The sequence below is a fragment of the Aegilops tauschii genome, chromosome 6 (assembly GCF_002575655.3).
Source record: "Aegilops tauschii subsp. strangulata cultivar AL8/78 chromosome 6, Aet v6.0, whole genome shotgun sequence".
Classification (NCBI taxonomy): Eukaryota; Viridiplantae; Streptophyta; class Magnoliopsida; order Poales; family Poaceae; genus Aegilops; species Aegilops tauschii.
This window is the reverse complement of record NC_053040.3, coordinates 353,529,194-353,540,355: the sequence shown is the minus strand read 5'-3', so window position 1 is coordinate 353,540,355 and position 11,162 is coordinate 353,529,194. Positions and strand designations below refer to the sequence as shown.

At 43.2% G+C, this 11,162-nt stretch overlaps 1 protein-coding gene across 1 annotated transcript; it reads right to left on the bottom strand.

Annotated features, from left to right (window-relative positions):
* Positions 1 to 7,655: 7,655 nt before the first annotated feature.
* On the bottom strand, positions 7,656 to 9,019 carry LOC141026086 (uncharacterized). The gene is made up of 3 exons (XM_073502050.1): positions 8,453 to 9,019; positions 8,354 to 8,358; positions 7,656 to 7,674 (listed from the first exon to the last, which is right to left on the bottom strand). The coding sequence occupies exons 1-3, from the start codon at positions 9,017 to 9,019 to the stop codon at positions 7,656 to 7,658; spliced, it is 591 nt and encodes a 196-aa protein (XP_073358151.1).
* Positions 9,020 to 11,162: the final 2,143 nt, after the last annotated feature.

Below are 11,162 nucleotides of genomic sequence, written 5' to 3'. Positions count from 1 at the left end.
AGTCAAAATTCACTATCCTGATCCCTAACACGAGGTCACAGCTCAAATGACTGTATAGATCCGCAATTTATAGCAGGGACCCAAAGGACTTACGTTCGTTTTTGCAAAACAGTTACTAACCCAGAGTTAGAATCCGCCTTAGCTAACAAAGCTGTTGATGATGGTCTCATATGGACTGCTAACAACAATCTTACGCAGCTTACCTGGTAACGATGATGTCTCATGAACTCTTATGTAGAGATCGATGAGATGGACTCCACCCCACAGCTGTCGGAGACTCAGTCTCAGTCTGTCGATGGCACAGAGATTGTCACGCAAGATTTCATGGTTCATGACCAACTACAGGCAGAGAGACTGATCAAGTTAAAACATGCAGCACACAAAAAGCTTGTTGAGGAGTATAGGAGAAAGAAGCAGCTTGCTGCCTCGAAGTAGGTGTTTTTTTTCATCCATCTCGCGTGTGTCATTGAAATTTCTTTGGAAATCAATGCCTCTCATTCTAGCTGCATTTTTAATCACGGCTTAAATATTTGTGTCTGTTTTGCTGACTCGGCGTTTATATGTAAGCTTCTCCCAGAGAAGCATGTGGTTCAACAATACATTTGTTAAAGGTCATTTCTTATCTTTGTCCACAGAGATGTTACAATGGGTGAATATGAAGAAGAGTTCAACACAAAGCTAAGCTTGCAGAAATTCATTGCTGTCTGTGAAAAGCTAACAGAACCACAAAAGCAGCTTCTCAGAGATATTGGTTTTGGATACATTCTCGGTCTGTGCTGCCGCGAGCTTCCAAGGTGTTTCGTCCGCTAGCTTGTCCGCTATTTTGATTGCCCTTCCAGGTGTTTCATACTGCCTAGTGGATACAGATTCCTTATCAACTCATACACAGTGCACCGGATCCTAGGAATTCCACTGGGCGGGCATATTATCCCTAGAAAATGCTCAGAAGCTTTCAGATGTCAGGTTAAGTCTGAGACTCGGTGTGCTGGGCACGCTCCAAACATCAGAGAGTTAACTGATCTCATAACCCCGGAGCTGACAGGAGAAGTGTTTCAGCAGGTTTTCGTGATGTTTGCAACAACGGTATTTCTATGCCCAACGACATATGATTGCCTTAGCCCCGACTACTTAGCTGCACTAGAAGGACCAGCAAGTAACATATCATCATATGATTGGTCCAATGCTATCACAGAGAAATTGGTGGCATCATTGCAGACCTTCAAGGACAAAGGATTCACATGCACCCTGTGTGGCTGCCTCCTGATTCCAGTGTTCGTTCATTAACTTGTACATTTCTTTATACCCACAAGCAGCTACAAGAACATTATTCATTTTTACCTCTTATCCCCTTGCAGATAACGTATTTTGAGTACCTGGATACGAACATAATGGCACTGAAATCTGACACTCCTGCAAGGCTTGCCATATGGGACACAGAGGCCATTAACAATTATGCTAACACAGACAGCCTGTCAATAGAGGACGGAATTTTTGGGAAACACACGGTGAGTCAACTTTTCATCATTTCCCTTTGGTGAAGTTTTCGACCCAACATAATGACTTAGCTGCCATGTATTAATTTGACTTGATCGTCATTGTTTCCTTCCGCATGGCAGTTGAAAGACATTAGGCGCACGCCTTTCCAACCACCGCCTAGCTTTCAGGCGCCATTTTTCCAAATGAGTCCCAGACTAGAGACCTACATAGAAGAATTTGTGCCTCAAGAAAAACTTTGTTCCGTAAGTGATTTCCAAATTCTGCACTTGATTTTATGTTTGAAATGAAGTTCCATAAGTTTTTACGAAACAAATACATGTCCTCCCTACATTAGCTAATGTGTGTTGCCATGATGCTTTATACCTCCACTTCACTACGACGGGTTACAAATACTTCACAAAGTAGGTTACAAGTGTTCATCCAGACAGTTTCCTATAGTACGTTAGCTGTGCTTTTGTGTTAAAACTAGCAGTGCTTCCTACAGTACATTTTGTTGTGCTTTTGTATTAAAACTAGAAGTCCTTCCTATATAGTACGTTAGCTGTGCCATTGTGTTAAACATAGAAGTGCTCCCTATAGTACGTTAGCTGTGCTTTTGTGTTAAAACTACAAGTGCTTCCTATAGTACGTTAACTGTGCCTTTGTGTTAAATATACAAGTGCTTCCTATAGTACGTTAGCTGTGCTTTTGTGTTAAAAATAGAAGTGCTTCCTATAATACGTTAGTTGTGCATTTGTGTTAAAACTAGCAGTGCTTCCTATAGTACGTTAGTTGTGCTTTTGTGTTAAAAATAGAAGTGTTTCCTATAATATGTTAGCTATGCCTTTGCGTTAAAACTAGCAGTGCTTACTATAGTATGTTACCTGTGCTTTTGTGTTAAAACTACAAGTGCTTCCCATAGTACGTTAGTTGTGCCTTTGTGTTAAATATAGAAGTGCTCCCTATAGTACGTTAGCTGTGCTTTTGTGTTAAAACTAACAGTGCTTCCTATAGTACGTTACATGTGCCTTTGTGTTAAAACTACAAGTGCTTCCTATAGTACGTTAGCTGTGCCTTTGTGTTAAATATAGAAGTGCTCCCTATAGTACGTTACCTGTGCTTTTGTGTTAAAACTACAAGTGCTTCCTATAGTACGTTAACTGTGCCTTTGTGTTAAATATAGAAGTGCTTCCTATAGTACGTTAGTTGTGCTTTTGTGTTAAATATAGCACTGCTTCCCTGCGGCGGTAGATCAACCATGCTTCGTAAGGTACGTCGGTTGTGCTCTTTCAAGGAATGTGTTCACCATGATTCATGGACTTTGTTAGCCGCGCTTCCCGCAGCACATCATGTGTCCATCTGCGCACATTATTCCATGCCCTTTCTGCAATTCTTGACAGAACGTGCAGTAGTTCACAAGATCTTTTTCATTTTCGTTATTAATAACTTCTTTTCATTTTCGGTATTAATAATTTCTGATGTTTTTTTTTCAATTCCAGGCCAAGGTGAAAATTGCCAAAGTTATCAATGAAATGTACACAGAACTTTTCTCACGGTTTCAACCAGTCATCGAGCAGAAATTGGAGAAGCTCCTTTCACTTGGTAGGGATCTTAGTGCAAAAGAAACCAAGACCTGCGACCGGGGCGTTTATTGTAACTTGCAACAGGACAACTGGAATGAAAAAGAAACTTTTTCATCACTCCCTTCAACATATTCTACGCTTCCAAGTTCTAGCACAGCAAACAGTCAAAGTTCTTCCAGCAGTGGCTCGACCAGTGTCCTTCATGCCACATCATACTCCCTGGAAAAATTTGAAGGGTTGCTGCGATACCCCTGACCCCGACTCCCAGAATTCGTACGACAAAGAGCAGTCCCAAATTCATCTATCTTCACGCCTAAGATCATCAACTCAGATTAAGTTGCTAATGGAGGTGAACAGAATCGACCACAACAAAGAGGACATTGATGAACAAGCCAAGATTCATCTGGACAAAGTGCATAACCATCTGCACAACTTCCTTGATGACTTGCCAGTTCATGAGCCCTTCGTGCCAACATCTGAGATGCTGGAGAGCGGGGCAATTATAATGACAGGTGAAAATTCGTCTGAGTGTTCTGTACCTGCTGAAACCCAAAATTCTGCTCGAGGATCTGCAGACAACAACTCTCTGACAAACCCATTGGAAAAACTCTTGGAGGAAACAGCAAAACCTACTGCAACAGAAACATCAGCCTCGCACTCTGTGGTTGACAAACAATTACTGACTCATCCAATCTCAACAGATACACTTGGAGCACCTGTTTATCACATTGGGAAAACGTCACCAACTACTGCACGGTCCAGCGGTTCTGACAGCGCTCACAACAACTCTTCAACTAACACAAAGAGCCTCACTGTATCCCAACCTGCAAAAAAATCAAACAATGTCACTGGACAACATTCTTCTTCGCTGCCGAAAGATAAGGTCCATCTTGTTTCAACTTTGAGTGACGAGAAGAACATTGATGAAACAGAACGCACAAGAGCTACTTCCTCCCTTTCTCCTACAGTAGAAAGGCTCAGTACTGGACACGGGAAAAGCAATTCCATCCACTAGTGATGCTCCACTGGTTGCTGCCGCATCTGTCGATGCGGAAGACAATAATATTGCAGAAGAACATGAACAATGTACGAAGCAACCACGTATTGATCCCACAGACAGCGTCCCTATTACCACAAGCGCACATCCGCCAGAACCGGAACCACAAATGGTAGCTCACAAGAGGTCCTTACAGCAGTCAGAATATCTAGGTAACAAGAGTACAACGCCTCCTAAGAAAAGATTTAGGATACTGGAGCCTCCACATAATTCAACAGAAACTGCAAACAACCAGTCTCTACATGCTGACAACCGCAGAGGCCTCCTTGATTGTGGATTCATTGATGATGATCAAATATGGTCTGACCCATCTATCTATGAACAACTTGACAGCGTCATTGAACAAAAAAAGAAACAACCCTTTCATAACCAAGTAGCATCACAACAATGCCAACCTAATGCTGTCTCACACTTGGCCAAGAATTCAGGCTCGTCAGCGAGATCTTCCCTTTCTAACTATCCAGAGCCACCTATACCCAGCAGATCAGGATCAATGTCAGGCGGTAGACACCTCACACAGGCCGTTGATACGTCATACTCTACAAGGTTAACTCAAACTGTCTTGTCCCAAAGTTTACCAGCAACTCCCTTGTTCCAACACTACAACCAACCAGCTCCTAGTATCAAAAACCACTTCTACCGACATCCTGGTGCTCAGAATAACGGCGGTTCAAACAGCAACCAGCGCTCACCATATGCGATGAACAACCAAAGTCACAAGCAGTACCAGCAACAAACCACTGTCGGTGATGCCCACTACCCCCAAGACAATGATGCTCCGAATAACAGCACTACACGGTGCCAACAACGCCAACCTCAAGAGCAGAACCATCAGCAACCACACAGAGGCGAGTCTAATGGGCAAAGTTACAGTGCCTTGCAACAACAGTTCAACAGCATGCAGTATTCCGGCCATCCTCTCCAGCATTTTCCAACAGATATTCCTTCAAGCTCAACCGGTGATCCAACCGTCAGAACATTAGAACTGCGCATGCAGCACCAACCACAACGCCTAATGTTCCAAAGAAACAACAATTATAATGAGGGTCGTCTGCAACTTAGTAATGGTCAATTGAACTCCGGTGGTCATGTCTTCCAGCCTCATCAACATCATTCTTAGCTAGAACAGACTCGATTCACTGACCAAGGGAATGACCATCAAGATCACTGCCAACTTTTGGAAATAAGAGACTCTACAATGGAGGAGAAAGAAGTGTATGAAACAATCGTCGACAATACGCCAGGTGTCAAGCAAAATGATAGGTATTGAATTCGTTGTTCCTGTTACAGTAAAGTTTTGGTCCCTTCGTTTACTAATGCAATGTATTCTGCCTGAAGCTATCATATTCAAGTGTTTCGGCTCGATTCTTCTACTATTGTAATTGAATACTAATCATTTCCTCTTATGTTAAAAAAGAAAATCTTACGATTTAAAATTCATTTGTTTTTTTATAGCAAGAGGATATTCTTCGTCGATCGACATTGGGCCGATCACCGAACTTTAGGTTTGTCAATGAAGGTATACGGATATATCAACTCATTCGTGGTCGATGCTTACTCAACGTTGCTGATGAAAGAACAATTCTACGGACAGCCAACACTTGTGCACAAGCATATAATGTACATGGACGCTTCTGTAAGTTCTTGCATCTCATAAATAATAATAACAAACCACATTTACTACTACTACCACACTGAGTGACACAGCTTCAATTTTCTGCAGGATAAATTTCAAGTTCTAGAAGCAAGCATTGAACTACTCAAGGAACACATTGTGGAAAAAATTATTGGGTACAAGCTGCCCAACAAATGTAACATCGTGAGTTAACCCTACTCACTCTATCTGCCCAGTGTTCGTCTTCAATTCAACCAGTTTTTCTGGTTACAATGATATTATTCCCTGTTAATTATTTTAGGTATTAATACCGGTGAGAAAGGAACCACATTTTATCTACCTCATCATCGTGAATCTTTCAATGTGTCGCTTCGAAATTCTTTGTCCTTATATCAATTGCGACGGTATAAAGGAGCACTCAGACATTGTCATCGAAAACTTCAAGAGAGCTTACCATTCTGCTTACAACAACCATCCTCACACCATGGCCTCCTTTCATGTCAAACCTGTGCAGAGTGTATGTAACTCAGACAGAGAGTGAGTTTCTTTTATCTATAGCTCTACCTCATTTAAACCATGCATTTTTTTGTTCCATTACACATCCCATATCTACTGTTCACCTTCTAATCACTAACATTAATGCTCTCAATTTTCAGGGATGACAGTGCTATTTACACCATGCATTTGATGTCGCTCATTAATTTGAATAATAATTCATTTTTTATCAACAAAGTAAGTTCGGTCTCATTGACAACACATCAACATACGTTCATCCAAGCCAGCTGGACATTGTGTTTTACAATAAATTTTATTAGTTTGCATGGTTATGTGTTTGCAGATCCATGTGAAACCGATGAGAGAACAACTAACTTACAAAATGATAACATCCCACTACAACACAGGCCATGTATTTGAGGCACTGAGCATCGTCCTCGACAAACACAATATCCGGTGTGAAAGAAGAAGAGTTGGAAGAAGATGACTACTGCTTAAATGTGCCTTAATTTAGCTGGAGCCATGCGAACATTATTTCAGCCATATCGACTCATGTAATCACAACAATATTTCAGCTATTTTTGTGTCGGTCCAAGATATCTCCTATGGATCCCATTAAACACAGCTGTAGTTTTTCCAAAAGTTATAAACATGATATTCAAGACATCACTTCCTTGCACTAGAACACCACTCACTTCGAGTAGACATAATAAAAGAAACAAATGCAACACAGAGGAAAAACACTATCGATTCGTAAGCATCTGACGAAGGAGCTAATTGACTCACCTCTAGTAATGCGGGTCATAGAGGCACTGTCGTGCCTCTTATCCACGTAGAACGTGCATCTCTTACCACGGACAACTAAGCTGACACACACAAGTACGCCACCAGTTAACACAGGACCGTCCCCTCTCGATAGCTTAACACCGGTCCCTCTCCAAGCCAATGAGTCATGGAAGCACGACCGTGGCTCAAGTTAACGAAAGAAGAATCATCCTCTGTGTTAGACGACTAAACTGAAAAAATACCAAAACAGAAGAACGACCGTGACTTCAACTGTAAAAGGTCCGTGACCTCACAAGTTTCACCGACGAGTCTCTCTCAGCAAATAAGTGAAAGCAAACGTTTCGAAAGAAAGGCATGACCGTGCCTTTGAATAACATCGTAGACGTGCCTCTCCGAGCAAACGTGTCAGAGGAAGCATTTGCGAACGACAGACAGAACTCTGACTCAACATAACATATGACATGCCTCCACTAACTAGATAGACGTGATTTCACTAGCAGAGTAACTAGAAATACTACAGAACATACAACAATGATAGTGACTCATACTAACATAACGCAGTGCCTCTCCGAATTTAGTACCCAAAGGAAGTATCACAGTCGAAGTATCATACTAACATAACACAATACTCCCACAGCAAGTATCACACTAGATTACCGTCCCTAAAACAGACAACATATATTAAAACAGACAGCACAGTGAGAAAATCTGAGGAATCTTAAACACACTCAAGCTCTACATAAAAACATTTCAAACACACAACCACAACCGTATATTCGATATAAAAACAACCGTGCCAAACACAGTACGAACACAAAGTGAAAGTAACGCCCCTACCTGTCAGTGTGACCATATCGAGAGAAGAACTGAAGCAGCTAGCAAACTAATAACAACAGAGCGTGCCTTGCCTAAAACTAAAACAATGCCTGCCTGAGCAGACGACTATGCGCTGCCTAGATTCACGAAAGTGCACATCTGAAGTGCTCCTCTTAATACATCTCATCTTATACCAACGCGTAGCAAAAAATCATAGAGGAAAATATTCTTGAAGGCACCCAATCAAGAAAAACATAATGGAACAAAAATAAACTTAAATTTCCAAACTAGTCAACTCCATCCGGTTCAAAATAAAACCACCACAATTACAAATTCATCAGTCGATGTAATATTACCCCATACAATAACTATAAAATAACCAATTCATCACACAATCCATCTTGCCAGCACTTCCACCTGGCTACTCCTCAGAAACGTCCTCGCCGTCTGAGATCAGGAAGACAGCGACGATGCAGGATGTCCCTCATCGACAGAAACCGACGGTATAGCTCATAGATCACATACCCTTCCTAAAGGCAAAGCAAATGAAAACATGAATATACAAAAAAACGTACTGTTCTATCAACAAAGGCAGAAACTAAAGAAAATGAAATCTTCACTTACAGTAGCTCCATATTTCAGGTGATCAAAAGTAAGTGGCTTCCAATCCCAGTAGTGACGAAGAAGTTCTGGAAAAGATGACTCCAGCTTCGAATAAGATTCATCAATGATGGCTCCTGCTAAGTCCTCCATGGAGTCCCTTTCTTCGTCGCCTTTGATCATAAACTTCTCTTGGATGTCGATGTGGTACCCTTCTGGAATTCTGATGAAATCTTGAAAAAGAGCATCTCTAATATTCCTGACGCCCACACTAGAGAAAGTTATACCTCTATTCTCAAGGAAATCCTTCAGGGCAGGGCACTCCGTCCTGGCCTTGCAGAAGTGATAGACCAAAACATGATTCCTCATAGCCAGTTGCATGACGGCGACTTTTCTACGCCCGTAACAATCCTTTCGCGTGAACTCCATGCCGAGACCAACAAACTTGTACTTCTCCTCGCGCAACCAGTCCTTGTACAAGGCAATGATCTCCTCCACCTTGCCAGGCTCGTTGGTGTACCACACGTCGAGCTTGGTGTTACCATCGGCAACTATCGGATGGTACTCGGTGGTGTTCAAAAAGTCGTCCATGGCAGCGAGCAGCAAGGTGCCAATGGAGATTCTGAGACCCTGCGACAAGGTTGGGGAGTGGTGAGGAGGGTGGGAACTGCCTGATGTTCTGTGGCTACAATACGACGTGGAGACCTCACAAACACGGCCAGTATTTAACCTTGGCGAGGGACGCTTGAGTTACAATGCACATTAACGTGTGAACTAGGATCAGCGAATAGACGGTTGTGCTTCCGAAGCTCATGAAACCATCCACTTCGTAAAGTCATGGCCGTGCACAAATATTTGATGGCGTGGAGAAATCGAGGAGCCTCTAACTTTATTTTATGGTAACTGACACACTGAATAGTCACATCGAACAGCCGCCACATCGGTCATCAATTCCTCCTTTGAACAAAGACCACCGGCGGAAGAATCCAACAAAGCAAATGAACAGCCTGTCGTACACCTTAGATCCGAAGGCCAAAACTCATCATTGCCTCATCTAGCTAGATTCACAACATTTGTCCCTCGATAGTCAAGGCTGGTTTCACGTGAGGCCCGTGTATGCAGGCACAAGACGCACATACGCATATGCAAAAAAGAGAGGTGGCAGAGGTGCCGGTGAGAACACTCTGTTCGAGAGGCACGGTTGCGAACTCTCAAGGGGGACAGCCATGTGACACCCCAGGCACATAGAGTCATGGCGTATATCACGTGAGATACATCAAATACAAGTAGCGAATCAACGGGAGAAGTCAAAGAGCCACAGTTCTAAAGTCTCCGGAGGCACGGGCGTGCAGAAGCACAGGCACGACGAGTCACAGCCACCGCATTCCCTCGCGGACGGCCATGTGGCAGCACAAGCACGTAGAGTCACAGCCAGCGTGTCTCCTGAGACACGCGAATGCAGGCACAGGAGGCACAGAACTGAATCGTATACAGGCACGGAATTGCGGCTTCTCGGCGCACAGGTACGGCTTTGGAATTGGCGTTCTCGAGGCACGGGTACAAACCACCTGGATGCACAAAATAGTGGTGGCAGAGGCACGGTTGTGTAGTCTGAAGAGAAACTACCGTGTGACACCACCACATAGAGACATCGCGTGTGTCACGTGAGGTACATGAATAGCGAAAAAGAAGCCACGGGAGTGAAGCCTCCACAGACACTGATACGTCTCCAACGTATCTATAATTTATGAAGTATTCATGCTATTATATTATCCATCTTGGATGTTTAATGGGATTTATTATACACTTTTATATTATTTTTGGGACTAACTTATTAACACAGAGCCCAGTGCCAGTTTCTATTTTTCTCCTTGTTTCAGTGTTTCGCAGAAAAGGAATATCAAACGGAGTCCAAACGGAATGAAACCTTCGGGAAAGTTATTTTTGGAACGGAAGCAATCCAGAAGACTTGGAGTATACGTAAGGGAAGCAACGAGGAAGGCACGAGGCAGGGGGGCGCGCCCACCCCCCTGGGCGTGCCCTCCACCCTCGTGGGCCCCTCTGGCTCCCCTGATGTATTTCTTCCGCCTATATATGTACATATACCCTAAAAACATCGGGGAACAGAATAGATCGGGAGTTCCGCCGCCGCAAGCCTCTGTAGCCACCAAAAACCAATCGGGACCCTGTTCCGGCACCCTGCCGGAGGGGGTATCCCTCACCGGTGGCGATCTTCATCATCCCGGCGCTCTCCATGACGAGGAGGGAGTAGTTCACCCTCGGGGCTGAGGGTATGTACCAGTAGCTATGTGTTTGATCTCTCTCTCTCTCGTGTTCTTGAGGCGAGCTTTGCTATTATAGTTGGATCTTATGATGTTTCTCCCCCTCTACTCTCTTGTAATGGATTGAGTTTTCCCTTTGAAGTTATCTTATCGGATTGAGTCTTTAAGTATTTGAGAACACTTGATGTATGTCTTGCATGTGCTTATCTGTGGTGACAATGGGATATTCACGTGATCCACTTGATGTATGTTTTGGTGATCAACTTGCGGGTTCCGTGACCTCGTGAAATTATGCATAGGGGTTGGCACATGTTTTCGTCTTGACTCTCTGGTAGAAACTTTGGGGCACTCTTTGAAGTTCTTTGTGTTGGTTGAATAGATGAATCTAAGATTGTGTGATGCATATCGTATAATCATACCCACGGATACTTGAGGTGACATTGGAGTATCTA